The 23,420-nt window shown below is 41.4% G+C and overlaps 1 protein-coding gene across 1 annotated transcript; it reads left to right on the forward strand.

Annotated features, from left to right (window-relative positions):
- The first annotated feature begins 8,285 nt into the window (after positions 1 to 8,285).
- On the forward strand, positions 8,286 to 23,279 carry bms1 (BMS1 ribosome biogenesis factor). Its single transcript, XM_084938557.1, has 23 exons — positions 8,286 to 8,372; positions 9,464 to 9,687; positions 9,775 to 9,965; positions 10,309 to 10,388; positions 11,558 to 11,746; positions 11,845 to 11,987; positions 14,455 to 14,576; positions 14,670 to 14,863; positions 14,974 to 15,116; positions 15,429 to 15,931; positions 16,249 to 16,350; positions 16,660 to 16,817; positions 16,905 to 16,986; positions 17,151 to 17,230; positions 18,073 to 18,261; positions 18,340 to 18,528; positions 18,966 to 19,146; positions 20,470 to 20,528; positions 20,660 to 20,782; positions 21,091 to 21,238; positions 21,491 to 21,666; positions 22,271 to 22,432; positions 22,681 to 23,279. The coding sequence occupies exons 2-23, from the start codon at positions 9,515 to 9,517 to the stop codon at positions 22,906 to 22,908; spliced, it is 3,615 nt and encodes a 1,204-aa protein (XP_084794683.1). The 5' UTR covers positions 8,286 to 8,372; positions 9,464 to 9,514; the 3' UTR covers positions 22,909 to 23,279.
- Positions 23,280 to 23,420: the final 141 nt, after the last annotated feature.

Here is a 23,420-nt window from a genome sequence, read left to right on the forward strand (position 1 = left end):
GATGCTGATGTTTCGGCGGGTCCGAGCTTTGTGTTTACGCCCTTTTTGCGCTGATTCTAAAGCTGCAGGTTTTATATCTCTCCAAACAATATTGACTGAACCAGCAGCAAAAGAAGATCCAAACTACGCTTCACATAAACAACAACTCTGACTTTTGCTGTTTTGCTTCCACCACGATAAAAATCTCACACTTCAGCTCTCTCTCTCTCTCTCTCTCTCTCTGTAGTTTCCCGTCTAAAAATCTGTTTTCTGCATTATTCGCTTGCTTATTACGCACAAGTTGTTTACAGCGCTGTCGGCCGCTGTTTTTTTCCTTTTACTTACTTTCGAAAAAGAAAACCTCATTTCTGCTCTTCAATACTGAACAAATTTAAACTTTTTAAAATTATGAAAAATTGCAAAACGCTCAGCTGTGTCTGTAATAAAACCTCTGTAACTTTGCTCTGCTTCACTTCAGCAACATCAGGTAATGTTCAGATGTTGATTAATGGTTTTCTTTCTTTTTTTGATCTACTGCAGAATATTTTTATAAAAAACCAGGCCAGGAAAATCACCTTCATGCTTTTCTGTGTTTTATCCTCAGTTACTTTGACACAAAGGCCTCTGCTGTGATGCTCACACCTTTGATAAAGTCTCGCAAGTGTCAGCTTTCTTTTTATAGATATAAAAATATGGAAATGTACTGATGCATGATCAGAATTATAATATTTCTGACTGTCTGAGGCAAAATTTCCCTGATTCCAATAAAATCGAAACGAATTGAATTGAATCAAATCGATTCGGGACCTTGTGAATCAGAATCGAATCGATTCTAGAAATCAGTGACGATACCCAGCCCTAACTTCAATAGTGGACCAGATAATGTCAGACTTACACCAGAATAGTGTAACCGGTGATACGAGCACCAAATTTGGCACAATTGTGGACGTTTGTATACTTATTAATTTTGCATGATTAGCTACATGAAAATGTTGCCATTTTTCAAAATAGCAGCCATTATAAACCATGAAAAATTAGTTTTTGCATTTAATTGGAATGTAATTTACATATTTTCATCATCTTGGTGTTAATTTGTATGTTATGAAGCATACTGATATATAATTGTTGCTATTCACGATAACCTACAAGTGATTTATTTTGTACTTTCATCACATTATTATGTTAGTAGTTCTAGTCACCCCCGCAAAGGAGGTTCTGTTTTTGGTAGCGTTTGTGAGCGTGCCATGCTGTATGTAAACACGATAGCTCAAAGTTTTAAATGAGTTCTGATAAAACTTTGTTTACTTGACCTCGCTGTCCACTCCTACTGTCATGAGGTGCTGGCAGGCAGGGAGTGGATCTGTAATGCAGGACTCAGCAAACAGATTAAACTGAAAATCACACGTTTATTGCTGATGAAAAACAAAAGCAAAACTACACTTGAGCATGGAAGAATAGGCAAATAACTACAAACTGACAACAACATGCTAAGCTAAGCAACAGACAAACACAACACCCACAATGAACGAGAACATCACATCAAACAGGAGAGTGATTACTGGAGTGGAAACACATGGGAACACAGCTGAACAAAAGCATAACTAACGACACAGGAACCCCAAACCTGAACATCACTCACACTAGGAAGGAGACTATCAAACAAAACAGGAAGTAACACTAACACACAAACAGACTTGGACTACGACATGTGAACTTGACCCTGGGACAGGGGATAAGGGGACATAATGTGACTAGGGCTATATTTTCATAAAATGTCTTATCCTTAATAGTGCTCAAAAAGATACGGCTATATGGGGAATGTAAATATCACATTATATCATGCATATCAAAACCTCTAATCTCAGTTTTTAAATTTCACATCTGCTTTTCTTTCAAGTTGACCCCAAAATGTGTCTTTTACTGCAATATAAACTTGTTAAAATATGTTTAAAGAGAACAAAGAAAAGAAAATGAATATATACAAAATACAATACTATTCCCTGTACAGTAATTACTGCCCCGGGAGTGAGTTGCCTTGGTAAAGGTTTGCACTCTCAGAGTACTTCTTGTTTATTGCATGTGGTTACCTGTTTATACACCTCCTGTAGTGCATGGAGTGTATGAGCTGGTAGAGCTGGTGCCTTTGTTTCAGCATGTCCTATCACTCATAGCTGCATGCCAGTGTGGATGCAACCATGAGTGCAGGGCAGAATGCTATTGACATTGACTTGCTTGCACTGCACTGTGCAGCTGCACTTGTAATTTGCAGTGAACACTGACTTGCTTCCACTGGTGCATTTCCTCCATTTCGTTTCATGCCGTTCTATTAATAAAATGTTTTTGTTTCTTGCAACAATCTGTTGATCGGTTAAAAAGCAAATGTCTACACATAACAAAGCTCACTGAATATTATTTTCAAAATAATATAATTAATCTGCGTATATATTCTACAGTTAGGTTCTTAATAACAGGAAATCAACAATGGACAATTCTATGAGAATATGTGCTCTTTTATGTTGTTTTGGTGGACATCTTAAAAAATGGCCAACATCTTGACTTTTCAAATGGTTAATCAAGTACATTTTGAAAGTGTAAAAGGGTAAAATAAGTACTAATATATTTCTCACCAGATGTTCACAACAACCCATCCAATCCACAAAACCATACAAATCAAACCATATATGTCCATAAAGTCTTTGTGGTTCCCATTTGCCCGTGGGATTCCCAGGTACTTGTAGCTGTCCTCGATGTCTGCGATGTTGCCGTCTGGTAGTTTGATCCCATCAGTTCTGACTACCTTTCCTCTCTTCGTTACCATCTGGCTACACCACTCCAGTCCAAACGACATTCTGATACCTTTGCTGTAGATCCTGGTGGTGTGGATCAGTGAATCAAAAGGCGTGACCAAGGGCTGAGGACTTTGAAAACACAATGCCTGCTCAGCAGGACCAGCCAAGTGCTCGTCAGAAATGGGGTGTTTTAGGTTTAGTTATGGGGTTTTTTTGTTCTCAGTGCTTATTGGTGTTTGTTTTTGTTTGTGTGTAAAATGTTTGGGTCAAAGCCAATTTTGAAGACATTTTTCCCTCATACTCACCCTGAACCAAAACAGCTAGCACAGCTTTCTGCAGCACCATGCAGTGCCCTCTGGTATGCACCTGTATTGGTCAGGGGTTCATCCTACTGCAAGATAATGATCCAAAACTTATGCCAGAACTTCCTCAGGAAAAAAGAACAAGAACAAGCTTGAAAACATGGAGTGTTGAGCACAGTCTCCAGACTTAAACCCCATCGAGCTGGTTTGGGATGAACCGGACAGAAGAATGAAAGAAAAACAACCTACAAGTGACACACATTAAACTGCAGCATTTTCAATTTAAAAAATGGAAAAATCGGGGTGTTCTACAACTTTTTTTTTTTTTCTTGGGTTTTTTTGTTTTGTTTTTTTAACAGTCATGGTGGCCACCTGGAGCAAAAATGTCAGGGCCCATTTTTTGTCCCAGTCCAGCTGTGGTCATGTTCGATTATTAGGTTTTGGTTGCCTGGCACCAAAAACATTTCAGTTACTGAAGGCAAACCTGAAGCCTGGAAGGCCTAGCAGAGCACCTTAAAGTAGAAAATACTGAATTGAGTCAACTCCATTTCAGATGGTCATTTACTGCAAAGGATTTTAATCCAAGTATTATAATAATTCTTAGATTTGTTTGTCCAACTATTTTTGAGCTCCGAAAAACTGAGGACTATTTATGAAAATGGCTCTAATTCATATTACAATATTTTTAAACCCCCTTGAAATAAAGCTGAAGTCAGCACTTCAGCTACATTTTTTATTTAAAAAGCATTATGCTGGTGTTCAGAGGTAAAATAACAAAACTTGTGTCATTGTTCAAATACTTATGGACCTTTCAGGCTATAGATAGTGTCATGCCACTTTATTTATTTATTTTACAATAACTGAGCTGATTGCGTCACTAATATTAAAAGACAGAAAATTTCAAATTGTGATTAAAAAAATGCAACTATAAGAAATGCTCGTGATGCATCTATGGTGGACCGCTCCAGGCCATTTCCACATCATTTTGTCAGGTTAGGTTGAGGGTTACATGCCAGATGAAATCATTTTGATGCTGCTAAATTAGGATCAAGGTGAAAATGGATCATCCAAATGACAACAAGCACTTGATGGTAAAGAGAGGAAGTTCAAAGGCCGCTCCGGGTTTATTGGACTCTTCACATCATGTTGCTAGTGATAATAATCCTGATGATGATGAGTGCTTGTAACAGTAAGATTTGACATTAAAGGACTGGATTCAGGTCAGCCTCATTGAACACTAGAAAAACGGCAGCTTCCTGTACCTACTTCACTAGTACAACAGTTTTATTTGTTCCTGTGTCTTGTCTATTAGGCTGGCAATATTTCAGCCCTCTCTGATTGTTGTAGTCACAGTGTGCCATACTGCTTTGGAAAATAATCTGTCTGTTGGCACCATCAAGTGTGAGATCTTTGCTACTGCTCACGTAACAGAAAATTCTGTCCTATTAATGTGTGTAACACAAACGCTACACTGTTAAAAAAAACATCTTAAAAAAACAGTAATATTCCAGTAATACAAGAGTTTGTTGCGCTAATTTTACATGGGATTCTGCCTTTTCCAAGTGCGTTTAGACATTAAATTAGGAACAGTTTAACGTGATCAAACAATGAAATTACCTATAAACAAGGTCAATGAATGTGGCAATATGAATCATAATGCGTAAATGTAGTTGTTGGTTTAAATAATAATGGATTGCATGGCCTGGGACAGAGGCGAGGCTGCCGTATCGTACCATCAGCCCCTCTGGCCATCACCAGTAGGCGAAGAGTCTTGACCACGGACACAATACCGAGAGCGTCCGAGCCGGGGCTCGAACTGGCAACCTTCTGATCACAAGGCGAACTGCCAACTCTTGAGCCACGATCACCCTAAATAGCAATGATAATAATACTTATGTGATGTAACACAAGCTTATAGGAATCATGTTATATACTTTTCCATAGCATTACATTTGAATTCAACAGTTCGATCTTTCAAATAACGGACAGATATTTGTGAAATCATGATACATTTGTGAATGTATTTTAACAATCTAAATATGCTCATGTACAGACTGATACATTTAATAATCATGACAATTATGTTTTATTGCATTACAGTGATTTAACGTTAATTGACATTTGAAATGTGAAATCAGTCTATTTACGTAACTTTAATGATATTCTAGAAGAACAGAACAAAACTGTAAAATGCAGTAAAATACTTTTATATTAGGATGTTTTCCTACAGTGCAGCCATACCCGCGACCTTGTGGTTGTTAGTTCACATTCATTGGCCGATGCTTAGCGTCATGTTATTATGTGTCCCAACATCCAATGGCATGTCACATTGTTTTCATGGCCACTCCCTCACCCCAGGTGCAGAGGCCTATTTCTGTTCAGGAATGTTGTAAATACTTTGAGATTTATATTAATTGCAATTCCTACCTCTACATTTATTTTTTGAAATATATAATTAGCACAGCGTGGCCGTGCAATGTTTTATATGTTTTTTTCAGTTTTTATTCCTATTAATTATATTTTCACTTGTTACCTCTGAATGATTGAATCAGACCTAGATGACATGAGATTTTCAGCAAAATTATAATTCAAATACTCCTTTAATTATTGATTATTCTCATTAATTTTCGATCATTTTATATATTTTTCCATAGTATTACATTTGAATTTAACAGATCATTCTCTCACATAACAGACAAAGATTTGTGAAATTATGATACATTTCTGAATGTATTTTTACAATCTGAATATGCATATGTACAAAAAAATATATTTAAAAAACAAGTAAATTGTGTTGTACTATATTTACAGTGATGTTATGTTATTTTACCTTTGACATGTAAAATCACAATCTACTTATGTAAATTTAATGATATTCTAGAAAGACAGTACAAAACTGTAAAATATACAGTAAGATACTTTGACATTAATATTTTTGGAACAGTGTACTATTTCTTAAGCACACTAGTTGTTCAACAATACAACACTAAGTTTACCTGGCAGCTGCTGTGAGTGCTGCTGGTGCAGAAGAAAGAAACTCTAGTATTGATAAATTGTATAAAATATGATGAGTAACATTTAGAAAGAAACTATAAGAACAAATAGTTAAATAGCAGAATTTTTGACAGTGCAGTTAGTTCAAGCACATTTTCATGATCCTAGGATCCTCTTTACCTCCTGATCTTACATAGAGCAAAGGCTTCTCATGTCCCTCTCTTTTTTTGGCCAGTTACTTCCCTTCTATATTTGCCCCCTGATCACCTGCATCTTATTTCAAAATCTGAGAAAAATAAAGAGTATTTTGACTTATTGTATCTTCCTACTGGTGCTTTTGTATTGATGTTTTTTGCTTATTTAACATGTGTTTTCCTCCCATCATTGTCCTTTATCTTTTAAGGAGTACTTATAATACATATGGGTGGAACAGTGGTTAGCACAGTTGCCTCCTGGTACTCCAGCATCCACCCACAGTCCAAAGACATGCAGTTAGTGGGGTTAGGTCATTGATAATTTGATCCACATGGATTAAATTCATGTTCCCTCAAAACTCTACACCCAACACTCCATAATGACAAAGTGAAAAAACTTTTCTTGCAAATATATTAAACATAAAAAACAAAAACGTTATATGTTAAGTCTTTTTAAGTCGGAATCAGATTTTTCCCATTCCTCGCTGCAGAACCTGTCAAGCTTCATCAGGTTGGATGAGGAGTGTTGGTACACAGCCGTTTTCACATGTTCATTTGGGTTCAACTCTGGGGTCCGACCAGGGCACTCGAGGACATTCACAACATCGACCCGAACCCATTCCTTTGTTGAACTGGCCGTGTGCTTAGGGTCATTGTCATCTTGGAAGACTAACCTTCGACCCTTTCTGAGATCCAGAACACTTTGGAGTAGGTGGCTGTAGCTCAGGAGGTAGAGCAGGTCATCTGCTCTCCATTACATCCATCAGAGTATGAATGTGTATGAATGTTAGTTAGAAAGCACTGCAAAAGCATGTGCTCCAGGAGAGTAGAAAAGCACGATATAAGAATCAGTCCATTTACCATCGTCGAGGATATCTCTGTACATCGCTCCATTCATCTTTTCCTTGACCCTGACTGATCTCCCAGTGCCTGCTGCCAAAAAAAGGTTCAGATTCTGTTCAGTTCAGAAAATGTTGTATCTCGTGGTCTGAGAGGGGGGCTATCATGTCCATTTTACTGGGTAGTGGCTTCTCTCCCTCCACTCTACTATGCAGGTCTGATTGGTGGAGTGCTGCAGAAATGGTTGTCCATCTGGAGGGTTCTCCTTTCTCCACAGAGCAATGCTGGAGTTCTGTTGGACTATCCATCAGATACCTGTTCATCTCCCTTACTAAGGCCAGCTCTAAGAGCCGTGGTGGTTTCAAACTTCTTCCATTCATGGATAATGGAGATCACTGTGTGCACTGGGACCTTGAGTGCTGCAAAATTATTTCTGTACGGGTCCTTATATAGACAGGGAGGCGCGTTTCCAATCAGTCATCGACTGAATTTGCTAATTTCATGTATAATTATTTTATCATGACTCAAGCGTGTGAGGATATCTGGCAAAATAATGTCCTTGTCAGAGACAGAAGATAGTTACAGATGTGTAGCCTTATCAGGTAATAGATGAAAATATTCTTACCTGTGCTAATTCAGGCCAAATATAAGGTATGTTATGACATTTGGACCACATCCAGCACAAACTCCACTTGGCTTATGACTACACCATTTGCCAGTGTCTTAACTGACCTGTAATTGTCTAACGTGGCCCCAGTTAAGCCCAAATGTTCTAAATGTTGTGTTGATGCAGGCTGACATGACTGTTGACATGACTACGGCATTAAAACTGTTAAATGGGATGTGAATTAATTAGTATTTTGGAATTTACTTGTGATAGTGTAATTATATTGAAGTTATGTTAATGAACACATTCCAGTCGTGACGAAGACAGTTGCTAAATATAAACCCCAGAGGTGGTACTCACTGCAGAGCTGCTCGTGTCCTGGAAGAGCTCACCTCTTAATCCTGATATTACGCTTACCAAAATAATTTTGGCTTTAAATCTCCATCAGTATACTTAGTACGGAGAGAACCGCCAGCAGAAGGCGCCAATGTACGGAGAGTTGTAGCCCGCTCACCGTGCGGAACCTTTCCCGTCTGTTTTTGTTTGCACCCGTTTGGCTAGAACGTGACTCTTTCATATACTTCCGGGCCGGAGGTCACAGTTCACACGTGAAAACGGAGAAAAGCGGGTGTTAACGTGGAGTGGATTACAACTGGTTTAATTTAAGGTAGTACGACTTGTGCTTTGTATTTCTCCCGCACATTTCATATAAACACGCAGGTTTAGTAAAGACGCTGGTCGCGGTGTTTGGTCCTACAGGCTGACAGACAGATGTTTTCAACAAAGGCAAATTCCGCTCACACAGCAAACCTGTCGGCCTGTAAAGTACCTGAGCCAATATCGGTTTTCTCAAAGAAGTATCCCACTGGATGGAGGCAGGGGTTGTCTTTGTAGTGTCGCTTTTTGAGGGGACATTTTCCATATCTTAGACAAACTGGGTCCTTCTGATGTTTTAATATCTGGTGTTGCGGCTTCTGTTAATATTAGAGCCAAAATGTGTATTAGTGTCCTCTCGCGTTTTCCCAACATGGATTTTAAAACAGCACGAGGATTTATGAATGTCTTTGTGTATCTAGAGAAAGTGTTTGGTAGGCTTCTGAGAGGAACTGTGGAGGAAGATGAAGAGCTGAGGAAGCCAGCTCTAGGTGACTGGGAGTGTGTGTGTGTGTGTTGATACTTGGAGTACAGTCAACTACTCCTGTGTGTATTAAGTCTGTTTAATTTGTGAAAATATACTTAAGTAAAAAGTGTAAATAATGACAAGAGGTGAAATTTAATTCAGTTGACTGAAATTCTGTGGTTCAGTAGAGGTAAACATACATGTTTATTTGAATGTTATATCACTTTATACCTGCTTCTCCACTAAAATTCATCCCAGAAACAAATATTTCCTTTAAAAGTTAATACATGATGCATAATGAAGGTGATGAATATCAAGTGTTTTGACTCCACGAAATTTGGCTGAAAGGTTTAGTTATGTGGGGAAAAAAATCATAAGATGTGATCATTTTGAATGCTCGAATAAAAACAAAGGGTCAACTAATATATCATAGATTCATTGTATTGTGTGAGAAAATTATGCCATGTCATAACTGTCCTAAGTATCATGAAAAAGCAAAAGAGTTGTACATACATGTCATATAACTGAAAAATCAAATCAAAATGTTGCCAATTTTCATATTAATTCTTTTTTTTTTGTCAAGTTGATGACGCCTGTCCATACCTATAAATTGAGTGGAACCTGTTCTCTGTCCACAGATTCCAGTCAAACTGCATGTGAACATACGGGGCAGTGTGTGTGTAGACAGGATGGATGGGAAAGTTAAGAAGCAGAAGCAGCATCAGCAGAAGCACAGTGGCCCAAAGGCAGAGAAGAAGAAGCTAAAGAAACAAAATGGCTCAACAGAGGAGGATGAACGCAAACGCAACCCCAAAGCATTTGCAGTTCAATCTGCGGTCCGCATGGCCAAAACCTTCCACAGGTCAGTGTTGTGCATTACATAATAAGATGAGTCAAGTTCATGTCTTCAGACTGTGTTGGTGTTTATTTTTGTTTGTTCCTCAAAAAGGGCCCAGGACATAAAAGCCAAAAAACACCACGTGCCTGTTGTAGACCGGACTCCCCTGGAACCGCCTCCAATTGTGATTGTCGTTGTTGGCCCCCCTAAGGTCGGGAAAAGCACCCTGATCCGCTGCCTGATCAAAAACTTCACCCGGCAGAAGCTCACAGACATATGTGGACCTGTAACTATCGTTTCTGGTGAGCGCCCAACTCCTGAAACACAATCCCTCCTCCACCAAACTTTACACCTGACACACCCCAGTCAGACAAGTACTGAACACACCTCCACTGCTAGAGTCCAGTGATGGTGTGCTGTGCACCACTGCATCTGTAGAAAGTGTAATCGCGGCTTTAGCACAACCTTCATTAAAACTTCAGCAAAGGGCCTTAAAAGAGGTTTTGGCCTTGGTGAAACAATAAATACGCAGCCACAAAAACATTTAAATACACAGTAATAAATCTTTTTGTATGTGTCCATAATGTTACTTTATTTATTTGTATGTGTGCGTTTATGTTAATTGGTTATTTTATGCTGCTCCAGGCAAGAAGCGTCGGCTGACTTTCATGGAGTGTAACAATGACATAAACTCAATGATCGACCTTGCAAAGGTGGCTGACCTGGTAAGTGTTTCAAAAGAGTAAACTGATACGTTAAATCTGCCTTTATTGGGTGAGAAAAACATGAATGTCATAACTCTCCAACAAATGGGGGGTCGGCCGTGGCTGAAGAGGTCGATCAGCTCATTTATTAATCAGAAAACTGGTGTTTCGCTCCTGTGATGCTCCAATCTGCACACCAAAGATAGTGTTTCAAATGAATCCAGTGTTAGTTTTAATAGTGACTAATATGAAAAACCATGTAGCTCAATAAATAGATAAGATAAGATAAGACTTTATTGATCCCACAACGGGGAAAGTTTTGCGTCACCTCAGCTCAGGTATAGATATATGAAGGAAATACAAAAATACAATTAAGTACAATCAATGAAAAAAAGTAAGATAATACACTATATACAATGGTAGCATACACAGTATGTGATTATGGATATAGTTGGAAATAACTACAATATCACTGAACAAAAGGTAACCGCTGCAAAATGAAGAGCTCAATAAATTAAATTCTAAATATGATTCAATAAACAGCTTAAATCTAAAACAGATAAACATGCTGTGATGTGAGATGTCCTCGTGTTAGCAGTGCTGACATAGATGGTAAGGAGAGTGCTGAGCTACAGCTGTGGTCACACGTTTACAGATACTCGTTAATGTTGTGGTCATTCTGGGCTTTTAAATATTCCTTTGAACTGTTCTTTTTCCGGGGTGTGGAAATAACTGGAATAATAATACAGCATACGTTTCATTTTAGATTGTTTCTGATCTACACGGGCTCATATACAGCTATCAGTGGTATTGCTACATTGCACCAAGTGGATGGAATAATGAAGGCAAACGACATCCTGATTCTTTAACTTCACAGGAAATCAAAAACTAGACGCGCATCAAATCTGGTTTTGAAATAGGAAGCATGCTCATGCTGAGCTTCTGCCCCCTCAAAGCTCCAGCTGCTACCCTAAGGAGGATTTGTGGGCTCTGGTTAAAAGCCAGGTCCATGCAACCCTTTGTGTGTTGGAGACAATCCAACATAAACTTGCACACCCAGTTTACAAAATAACAGTTCAAAGAAGTTATTAAAAGCCCAAAATGAGCAGGACATTCATGCCCATGACTTCTGACTGGAAGTTGTAAAATGAATAAAACGATAGAAATGCATTGCTTCCTTTTGTCTCCAGGTTTTGATGCTGATTGATGCCAGCTTTGGCTTTGAGATGGAGACGTTTGAGTTTCTCAATATCTGTCAAGTACACGGTTTCCCTCGTATCATGGGTGTGCTGACTCATCTGGATGCATTCAAGAACAACAAGACTCTGAGAAAGACAAAGAAAAACCTCAAACATCGCTTCTGGACTGAGGTGTACCAGGTAAACCCACATCTGTACTCCTGGAAAAAAGTTGCACATTGATGTAAAACCTTGTATGTCTGTGACAACATTGTGACCTGTTGTGCCTCAACCACCAGGGGGCCAAACTGTTTTATCTGTCTGGCATGGTGTATGGTGAGTATCAGAACCAGGAGGTGAAGAACCTCGGCCGCTTCATCTCCGTTATGAAGTTTCGTCCTCTGGTGTGGCAGACATCCCATCCCTACATCCTGGCTGACCGGTGAGTGCTAACGACAGCTACGTGCTGTAGAAATATGAAAACGAACATTTTCAACACAGCTGTCAGTCTTGACTGTTCAGTTGTCTGTAGCTTCCTTAACGCTCAGCCTAAAGTCGTGTTTGTACCAGTAACTCAAACTTGGTAAATACGCATGATTGCATTAAGATGGAGCTGTACATTTTCATTTACAAGGTGCTGAAGAATCATTCAGTCTAACGTTAACGACAAGCTTTCTGCAGAGGTGATCTGGTGAGACACCTTCCACATATTATCAGAGAACAGGGGTTACAAGAGTAAAGGTTTCTCAGTGTTTTACTCTACAGAGACGCACACTCCCAGTTTGCCACATAAGCTAATCTGAAATACTGACTGTTAATGTAGGACAGCTGGAATATCTGTGACGTGTTTCGCTGATGCAAGAGCAACAGCATCATCTTCATCTTAGAATTCAAATGGTGGCTGAGAAACTGCCTCTAATACCAGGGATGAATCCCACAGAGGGACACGCTTAGCTGTGAGCCTCCTATGACAAAGTAACAGACTAGAAGGTGTCGACTCACACGGCGTGCTGAAATGGCTCAGAGAGCACTGAGATGCATTTTGCATTTAAAAAGGTGCATGCAGAGCCCGGTCACTGCTCTGCGTTGAGGATGCAGTGGGGCTTCCTGCTCCCTCACAAGAAGTAAATCAGTCACTGAGCATCCTCTCAGGCAGACAGTTGAGCTTGTAGTCCAAACCTGGCCCTGTGCACCAGGCAGCTGTGGTTCACGAGGTAGAACAGTTTGTATGCTAATCGTCACCGGATTAACCAATGCCTCTAGTCCACCAGTCAAGCGCCACCTAATGTGTGTGGTATTGTTACAACAAAGCAGCAAAGAGTGTCATGGTGTCATTTGTATGCGACACGAACAAACAAACACAACGAAGGATGGCGTTGAGGCGATGATATACCAGCTGCTCAACGTGTAGCTTTTTGTTGGACCAGTGTTTTTTAATCCTGTGCGTGTGGTCAGCCGTGCAGTCAGAGTGATGATCTGAATGCTGCTAAACACTGTTTGCTTTTCCCTGACGTGCTCTGTGGGCTCCTTTTGTTCATGTGCTTCTTTTATCTGTTTATTGAATATTTTTTATCAGTGTTGTTTCAGGTGTTAAATTATATGTAATATAGTAAAGTACGACTATGTCTAAGCTGACAGGCGGGGGGGGGGGGTAGTAGGAAATGCACAATGTATCACCAACTGCTGCACCTGTAAGAAAAAAACAAAAGGAATGGAGAAAGAGGTGAAAAAACCCACAGCATGCAACACCTGGAACAGAGAAATCTGAAAAAGTACAGACACACATCTCTGCAACATCTGTGCGCCCATCCCAGCCATAGAAGGCAGGATGGGGCGCCTACGGTACGGTTGGGCGATTGTACGAATATATCAACGATAGGCTGAGCCTTTCACTTTAAGACCGTCAACGCATCACCTGAGGACGCCTCGGACAGAACCAAATGGAGAAACCTTTGCCGAAGAGCGGACCCTGCACCAGCGGGAACAACGCCAGGATGAAGAAGGAGGCTGAACCTTTCACTGATCGTTTTTACAAGAGCGATTTATTGATTTATTTGCTATGAGTAAGTTTGCTAACAGCGCCATTTTAACGGCGCGATCTCCCAGCTGTGATTCATTTACTCAAACTCATAAAGGAAGGAGAGGCAGCAGCCTCTGTTCAGAAAAATACACTAACCGTGTTTACAGGCCGTTCCAGTGTTTATCTGTCTGACACACTCGACCAAACAACAGATACAAAGTTAAACAAAAAGCAAGCTAAAAAATCCAAATGTTTCCTCCAGCGAGCATAAAAAAATCTCCCACGTAACGTTAAGTCTTTTGTGAGCTTTGGCGTGTCTCAAATAAATAAATAATCCAAGAAGTAGCTTTAAACAAACAAGAAAGGAAGGTAAAATATTCCCTCCAAGTGAAACGTATGAGTTCTAAACGCACAAATCAGTCCGTGCATGATTACGTTGCTCTGCCCATCAAAACGTCTACGCCTGCACGAATATGTCACCCATCGTCATTCATTGAACTGACATTTGTTGGTTGGAAAATTTCTACATATCGCCCAACCTTAGCCTACGAGAACCAGAGACAACAGGCAGCTGATGCCGCCACAGGCCGGCCGCCCTGGCACGAGCCCCAGGCAGCCAACCCAAACCTCCTTGACCATGACCGACAGGAGCCAAGGCTCAGCAATACACACAAACCTAACCCTAACCCCCCCAAAGACCCTCACAGCTTTGAAAACAGACCGTTCAAAGCGAGTGTGTCATGGTTCAGAAGGTTATTAAGAAGGTTACCGTGTTAGTTTATCAAAGATGATCACATTTAGTGTGTTTACATGTTTAAAGATGTTTCTTTAAGAGACTGTTTGGGGGTTTTTGTGAACTCAGTCTTTGCTCTTGTCTTACTCTCCTCAGTATTGAGGACTTGACCGACCCCGAGAGGCTCAGAACAGACCCCAAGTGTGATCGGACTGTGTCCTTGTATGGCTACCTCAGAGGGACACATTTGAAAAACAAAGGCCAGGTCCATATACCAGGTACAAAGACAGAGCGCTTTGCAGCAGGCTGACAGTATGAAACAAAGTCATGAAAACACTGGAGTGATGTGCTGTGTGTTGTCCCGTCTGTAGGTGTAGGAGACTTTCAGATGTCAGACGTCAACTTCCTGCCAGACCCGTGTCCACTGCCTGATACTCAGAAGAAGAGAGCCTTGAATGAGAAGGAGCGTCTGCTCTACGCACCCATGGCCGGGGTCGGAGGGGTCGTGTATGACAAAGATGCCGTTTACATCGACCTCCCAGCCAACCACGTCAAACAGCTGCAGGTATTCCCGAGATGGCAGTGTGTAGTTTGCATCTAAACGGTGCGAAGTGCATTTGTAAAATGTTGGCCCAGGAGTCAAGGGTTGAAGTAATGCTTCGAACCCTGTTGCAGGAGGAAGTGCGGCCTACCACAGAGCTGGTCCAGTCCCTCATAGAAACACATGTCACTCTAGACGCCAAGATGGCTGCCAGTAAGGTCTCGCTCTTCAGTGGCTCTGCTGGCCTGGACCCCACAGACATCAGCGAGCAGAGTGGGTAAGGCATCACAAAGTTCTCCATGACAGCTTTAAGTGTAGTTGCAGCCACAGCAGTAGTAAAAGCTCGACGAAGCCACCATAATGTTACCCTTTGGTTTTATGACTGCGTGTTCTGCTGGCTCAAAACGTTTCTTTGGAGTCAGACGTGATGCAGTGTGAGCCAGAGCTATCAGCTAGCTGGCTAACAAGCCATGTTCATAAACTGTACAGGTACAACACAGACACACACATCTGCTGAGGCGCACAAAGTAACAGGCGATTGATTGTTTGAAAAAGACTGTGTAACAGATATTTGTCCTGTTTGTGTTAGAGTGCAGGAGGGACTTCGAGAGATACATGTCTGGGATGCACACACACAAACACAGAGGAGGAAGGTGGTCTTCACTGGGTTCGAGGAGGAGGAGAATGACGTTAGTGGGTCCAGCAGTGATGAGGATGATGATGGCAGTGGCAGTGACCAGGAGAACCAGGAAGAGGAAGATGATTTGTCCACATTTCTCAAAGAGGTGAGAGATAAATCTGAAAAAGCCACCAAAGGCAGCACTCCCCCAGTAAAGAAACGGAAGCTGGAGGAGATGAAAGGAGAGAAGGAGGTGATCGCAGAGGCACCAGCGTTTGCAGACAGCGAGGACGAGCTGGAGAAGAGCGAGGCGGACAGCGAAGGAGAAGGCGAGGCCGAGAGAGCCGGAGACTCTGGGCACTGTTCTAAAGAGTCAGAGGAAGACAGTGATGATGAGGAGGATGGAGATGAAGACGATGAGTCGATGGAAGAGGAGATTGGTGCCGATGACAGTGATGAAGAAGAGGAGCAGGGTAAGTACCACACCACTCATTCAGGTTTATTTAGATTTAGTTTATCTTCAATTTTATCCTAAAAAACAAACTTTTGTAGCATTTGTATTTGTATTCTATTTTTATTCTATTCTGTACAGTTGTGTACTGTATTTATTCTTACTGTATCCTAATTTTTGCCTCATAACTTTTGCACTGTCCACTTCCTGCTGTGACAAAGCAAATTTCCCACGTGTGGGACTAATAAAGGTTATCTTATCTTATCTTATCTTATCTTATCTTATCTTATCTTATCTTATCTTATCTTATTTTCCTTCCTGGTTGTGATCTGTCTGTAGGGACGTTCAAGTGGAAGGAGGGCCTGCAACAGAAAGCATCAGCAGCATTTCTACGGCATCAGGAAGCTGCCCCCAACCTGAGGAAGCTGGTTTATGGTTCAGGTATCCTGATCATCTTCATCAATAACCAATAATAACCAATAATATTTGTTTGTTTGTTTGTTTTATACCTGTCATACACAAACTCACACTTCACTGGATACATCAGGATTTAATTAAATTATTTTTCATGAAAATTAATATCTAATCATTGATCATTAATGCCAACATTAGTTACTGTTGGCATTGGCCTTGTGAAGCATGGTAATATTGACAGTAGGTCATCAGTCCTCCATAACTACTCAGCTATATGTTTGCATCACATACGCGAGGATGTGATCTTGACAAGCGCTGCTGATCCTTGTTTTTCAGTGGTGGAGGCGGAAGATTCTGAGGAGGAGGAGGAAGAGGAGGAGCTTGGCGGACTGTTTCGAGTTAATCGCCCTCAGAAAAGCAAAAAAATTCAGGCCAACGCTTTAGACTGCTCCCATTTCAACCCCGACATTTCCCACAATTGGGAATTAGAAGAGGTCCGGTATTTTCCAACAGAACTCCGACTCAAGAGCAGCTGAGGTTGTCAAGAATATTAGAATAAGTCGGTCTGTTTTCTTTTTCAGATGTTGAACTCAATCAGGGATTGTTTTGTGACGGGTCAATGGGAGGAAGGCCAGGATGCTGCAACGCTGCTCAAAGAAGACGGTAAGAGGGGGAGGAGCGTTTTGTTCGCTGTATTCAGAGTTGGTCAAAAACACCTCAGTTCAGTTATGTGCAGTAGTAATGTGACAGTGACTGATTACAAAGACTTTCAGCTAAGAATAGATTTGTCACCATGCATCATAAGTACTCTGTTCTCTTATATGTAGAGGAGCTCTACGGTGACTTTGAAGATTTGGAAACGGGAAAAGTTCACAAAGGCATGACTGGGGAGCAGGATCAGGCCGAGGTACGTGACTCAGAATACAGCGTGGTATCAATGTGGTGGATGGGAATGAAAAATAATCAGCAACAGTTACTTAATCTGGGCAGACACTGTGCGATTTCTTTCAGTCGCGTTATTCAGCTTCTGCTCAAACTGCACGATTGGCTCGCAGGGGTTAGAAGTTTGTAGGTCACGATGCAGGTCTCACTATACAGCTCTGATCGACCTGAGTGCTCACACTGTGCCTCTGTAACATGAAGGTTATAACAGAAATTCTGTCGCTCGCTCTCCCTCTCTGTCTTTCACCCACACAGACGCACACCACCATCAACTTTGCTACATTGCTAATGAAAAACATGATCAGGCAGCTGTGATTGGGCAGCAATGTCCATCCAACTATTTTCACGGTTGTTGTGGTCGTGATAATTCTGTGATGCCACATCGAAAAGGCTCGGATCAGCTTTCCAAAGTTCTACAAGTTGTGCCTCCGTCGCTTGTGTCCAGATCACACGCTGCACCGCCGTGCTGCTCCGTCTTTTTCACCGACATTTATGTGTTTGCGTGTGCGCAGCGTGAGCGGCGACAGCCTCACGACCAAGCGATTGATGATCGGGAGCTGGTCGTGAGGTGTTAATCGCTTCTCGTTACCCCGCGTATACTACACGATGCACGACACACGATGAAGGCCAAACTCAGACTGATCACCAAAACGGTCGCACGGCTGAAAAATCGGCTCAAAATGAGCCAAAAATCGCAGAGTGTAAGCCCAGCATTACTGAGTCCGGCCGGGGGGGGCACATATCTACAAACCCATCCCAAAAATGTAACAAAGGTTATTTGTCACGCACACTTTTTTTTACCATTAGAAAAGTGAAAGTGATGAAGATGAAACTGACGATGAAGACCAACAGGTGAAGATGGATGATGAGGAGGTGCAGAAGAACAAGCGCCTTGAAAAGAAACGCAGACTGAAGGAGCGCTTCGATACAGAGTACGATGATGGTGACGCCACGTACTTCGACGATCTGAAGGAGGAGATGCAGAAGCAGGCGGAGGTAGACTGTCCATCAGTCTGACGTTCACATTTAAGAGTCTGTTTGTTTATGTCTCATATTCTTCCACTGTTTGTTCAGCTGAACAGAGCTGAGTTTGAAGACATGGACGATGAGTCGAGAGTGCAGTATGAAGGCTTCCGGCCAGGAATGTACGTCCGATTAGAAATTTCCTCCTTACCCTGTGAGTTTGTAACGAACTTTGACCCACATTACCCCGTCATCATCGGAGGCCTGGGAACCACTGAAGGCAATGTAGGATACCTGCAGGTATGTGCTACATTTGCACTTTTCAAAGGTTCTTAATGAAATAAGAATAGAATGATTATTCTTAAAAATATCTGTATATGAATCCATAAATTGTATACATCTTAAAATGTTTTCTTTTGCTTTTTATTAGAAAACATGTAAACATGCAAACAAAGCAGACCCTAAAAAGAAAACAAAAAGAAATGTTCCCGTCCTTTCCACCCAGCAATCTGTGCAAAGGGAAGAACTCTTTTATCAGGAAGAGGAAAAACAAAGAACATAAAGAGAACAAAAGTAAAATAAAAATGTAGGGAGTAAAAAAATACTGAAGTACAGATACCTGAAAGTTCTACTTAAGTGCACTAATGAAGTATTTGTACTTTGTTACTTGCCACATCTGTAAATACCCTTATTAAGATATAATGGTTAAATAAGATGTTGTACTCTGTGTATGTCAGATGCGCCTGAAAAAGCACCGCTGGTATGAGCGGATCCTGAAGACACGGGACCCCCTGATCCTGTCCTTGGGCTGGCGCCGCTTCCAGACCATCCCTCTCTATCATATTGAGGATCACAATGGACGCCACCGCCTGCTTAAATACACACCGCAACACATGCACTGTGGAGCCTCAATCTGGGGTGAGCTGCATTCAGAGCATGACTGCGGTTTACACGCAGATTTCACTCTGCATGTCTAAACTACACTTTGAATGGCTTCACATGATACGTTTATTCAGGCTTCTAATTCAATTCAATTCAATTTTATTTATATAGCGCCAAATCACAACAAAAGTCGCCTCAAGGCGCTTCATAGATACAGAGAAAAACCCAACAATCATATGCCCCCCTATGAGCAAGCACTTTGGCAACAGTGGGAAGGAAAAACTCCCTTTTAACAGGAAGAAACCTCCGGCAGAACCAGGCTCAGGGAGGGGCGGGGCCATCTGCTGCGACCGGTTGGGGTGAGAGAAGGAAGACAGGATAAAGACATGCTGTGGAAGAGAGACAGAGGTTAATAACAGATATGATTCAATGCAGAGAGGTCTATTAATACATAGTGAGTGAGAAAGGTGACTGGAAAGGAAAAACTCAATGCATCATGGGAATCCCCCGGCAGCCTACGTCTATTGCAGCATAACTAAGGGAGGATTCAGGGTCACCTGGTCCAGCCCTAACTATATGCTTTAGCAAAAAGGAAAGTTTTAAGCCTAATCTTGAAAGTAGAGATAGTTTCTGTCTCCTGAATCCAAACTGGAAGCTGGTTCCACAGAAGAGGGGCCTGAAAACTGAAGGCTCTGCCTCCCATTCTACTTTTAAATACTCTAGGAACAACAAGTAGGCCTGCAGAGCGAGAGCGAAGTGCTCTAATAGGGTGATATGGTACTACAAGGTCATTAAGATAAGATGGGGCCTGATTATTTAAGACCTTGTATGTGAGGAGCAGGATTTTGAATTCAATTCTGGACTTAACAGGAAGCCAATGAAGGGAAGCCAAAACAGGAGAAATCTGCTTGAGAGTAAGACTTCAGGAAGTAGAAGCACATACCTAACACCAATTCCAAAAATGTTTGGATGCTGCGTACAGTTTAAATTCAAACAAAATCCAGTGATTTGCAAATTTTAATCACAATAAAGAAAGAAAACCTGTTTACCTCGTCTCTACAGTGCTAAACATGGCCTGATATTTGTCTTCAAGTGGTTCATTTTCTCAGGTTGAACATGTGATATGTTGAGAATAAAATGTGGGTTTATGACTTTTACATGTCATTGCAGCTGCCCATCTCCCTGTGGTAGCTTACACTGAACGTTTAGTATTTAAGTCTGTTGCAGTATAGCTCTGTGATCTTTTAATGTGAGGTACACAGGTGCGTCTCAGTATGTGTCAAAGTTTACGTCTCTGCGATGTTTACATTGATGAAATAAATTCTAACCTTTATTCTGTCTCCCTTTGTTTCTCTGAAGGTCCCATCACTCCACAGGGCACCGGCTTTCTGGCTGTTCAGTCAGTATCAGGAGTTAAAGTGAGTGTTTACCTGGAGACAGAGGATTGTTAGTGTACTTTTGTAAGGTGGCATCAAGTCTGGTCATGTAATTCTTTTAATGTAAATTACTCTCATTGAATCTCAAAGTCCTGTTTTGTGTTTCTGTGAAGGCTAATTTCCGCATTGCAGCCACAGGAGTCGTCCTGGACCTGGATAAATCAGTCACTATTGTGAAGAAGCTCAAACTAATTGGTTACCCTTATAAGATCTTCCAAAACACCTGCTTCATTAAGGTACGCTACATCTGAAGCTCACTTTATGTCAGCATGTAAATAAACCAAAGAATGTGAAGACTTGTGTAATAATGAACTAAAAACACTTAGAGAAACATCATTTACTGGGTCACCAAAGAGTCGATAAGCAAAGTCATACTTTTCCAAACAGTGAGTGGAAGACGCTCGTCACTGTTTACTCCGTGTGTAGCTGTAGGAGGAAGCATGTTCATGTTTGAGCTGTTCAAAAGGCAGGAGATGAAGGTGATTGTGTAATGGTAATGCTGCTTGTGTAGCGTGTGCTGATGGTTTGCTCCCTCTGTCCACAGGGCATGTTTAACACGGTGCTGGAGGTGGCTAAATTTGAAGGTGCTTCTATACGAACAGTGTCGGGGGTCAGAGGTCAGATAAAGAAGGCGCTGTCGACTCCTCCGGGAGCTTTCAGAGCCACGTTTGAGGACCGCCTGCTTATGAGTGGTGAATGACTGTTTTTGCTGACTTTACTGTTAGTTTATAAATACCATGTGTCCCTGCAGATCTTACATTGTATTAAGGCTTTAAACCAGTTAAAACCTCCTATAGGAAGGACAAAGAGTTGTTCCTAGGAAATAAAAATAATGCAGATTATAATCTCGTAAATTGATCAAATCCAAATGATTAATTATTAACTTATGTTTCAGTGATGTGTGTCTACCACTCCGTGTCTGAGTGTCGGTGTTTGTTCTGCAGATATTGTGTTCCTGCGCTCCTGGTATCCAGTCAGTATTCCTCAGCTTTACAACCCTGTCACCTCACTGCTGCTGCCTGTTGGCCAGAAGGACAGCTGGTCGGGCATGAGGACCGTGGGGCAGCTCAAACATGACCTGGGAGTCCGTAACAAGCCCAGCATTGACTCGCTGTACAAGGTAGACTCAGCCTGATGACCACTCTAAAGTGCACAAGTGAAGAACAAATAGAAACAAATGGGATCTGCTCCCTGAAACACTGAAACTGCAACCCTGTTTCCCAGGAAGTGTTGGGATCACCGTATCACATTTAAATGAAGATGGAAGCATTTAGAGGCTTTATTTAACTGATCATCGTACAAAAAACAAACAAAGCATCAATGTTGAAAGTGTCATTCCACTCTTTTCCACCTGAGGACCGTGGTCTCGGACTTGGAGGTGCTATTTCAGTGTGCCAATGTGCCTTTGATTATGAAACCAGAAAATCAAACTAATAGAACTGCAATAAGATCTAAAAAGCTCAAACTGTCCTTTTAATGAAGAGAACATTTGTGATCAGATTCTATCAGTTTGTTGTTGAATTGTTTTGCATCACAGAAAAGGTAAATGTGGCACTTGTTCTCCAGAAATATATATGAACTGTAGAGGAATCTGTAGTATGCAAACCTTTGCTCTTTAACTGTTCGGTCATTGTCATCATCTCTTCTGTCTTTGTGTGTACCCTCACTTGTCATTGTACATCTTCACTAACCGATACCCTGAAATACATTCCTTTACCTTCTAGCCAATAACCCGAGCCCCAAGGCACTTCAACCCACTCCACATCCCCAAGGAGCTCCAGAAGGCCCTCCCCTTTAAAAGCAAACCCAAACTACTGCAACCCAAAGGAAAGGTGCCCAGAGACCTCAAGAGAGCCAGTGTGATACGCGAGCCCCATGAAAGGAAGGTGAGCAAAACCTGACTTTACGGTATGAGTGCTGCAGCTCGTTAAGAATTTGTGGTCCCAACACAGTAAGTGATAGTCTTAGTGTAGGTGGAGAGGAAACAGAGAGAGCTGTGGTGCCAGATTAATCACTGATCTGACAGCGTTGCAATGTTGTAATTATTGACAGAAACTATGCAGCACAACACCCAGTTTGTTCAGGATGACCCTGTGCTAACTGATCTTTGCTTTGACTTTTCGTGTTGTGGTAGGTGGCGGAGCTGCTACGAGCTCTGAGCACAGTGCATCACTACAAGAAGAAGGTGGCCCAGAGAGCACATCATGCCAAACATAAAGAGTTCCTCCAGCAAAAGGAGAAAGACGAAGAAGCCAAGATGAAGAGAATGAAAGACGCACGAAAAAAACTGTACCGCATCATGGGCCAGAAGGATCAGAAGAAGCAAAGGTCGAGTCTAAAGGGGACGCCACAAGATGACTGACTGACTGTTTAGAGCCACGAGGACCTTATCCCATCCCTGCAGACTCGAACTGATCTTTGCTTAAATTAAAAATGTATTTTTCTACTGTACTCATTGAAAAGCCAAATGTACAGGGTACATCATAAAACAAAGATAATAACAAAAACTGCAGCTCCTGGTGGAGCGCTCAGTCATTCTCTCTGTAGGACACACAGTAACTTAACAAATGATAATTTCAACAATAAGCTCTTTGTTTTCCTTATTGCTTCTCTTAAAAGTTTGGTAGATCAGATGTGCATTACTTCAGAAATTATACAAGAACAATATCTTAAACAAATGTCTTTTTCTGGGGTTGTTACAGTGAAATAAATAAAAACTCACAGCTGAATTTACATTTGAAATGTTGAATTTGAGTAAAAACCAACGCTCCATAGTGCCACACTATCATTACAGACTACGTACACGGGTATTTTTGAAAACGGAGATTTTCCGTTTTCGTTTTAAAAAATAATCCCGTCCACACGTAAAGGCAG

The sequence above is a fragment of the Perissodus microlepis genome, chromosome 8, assembly GCF_051167445.1.
Source record: "Perissodus microlepis isolate ML-2025 ecotype Zambia chromosome 8, ASM5116744v1, whole genome shotgun sequence".
NCBI classification, from domain to species: domain Eukaryota; kingdom Metazoa; phylum Chordata; class Actinopteri; order Cichliformes; family Cichlidae; genus Perissodus; species Perissodus microlepis.

What these genes read in the sequence shown, in the direction of transcription:
- bms1 (XM_084938557.1), top strand. Translation starts at nt 9,515, where the DNA reads ATGGATGGGAAAGTTAAGAAGCAGAAGCAGCATCAGCAGAAGCACAGT. An exon ending in ACCACGTCAAACAGCTGCAG is followed by an intron (nt 14,864 to 14,973) that starts GTATTCCCGAGA and finishes ACCCTGTTGCAG; the next exon opens with GAGGAAGTGCGGCCTACCAC. An exon ending in GCATTGACTCGCTGTACAAG is followed by an intron (nt 21,667 to 22,270) that starts GTAGACTCAGCC and finishes TTTACCTTCTAG; the next exon opens with CCAATAACCCGAGCCCCAAG.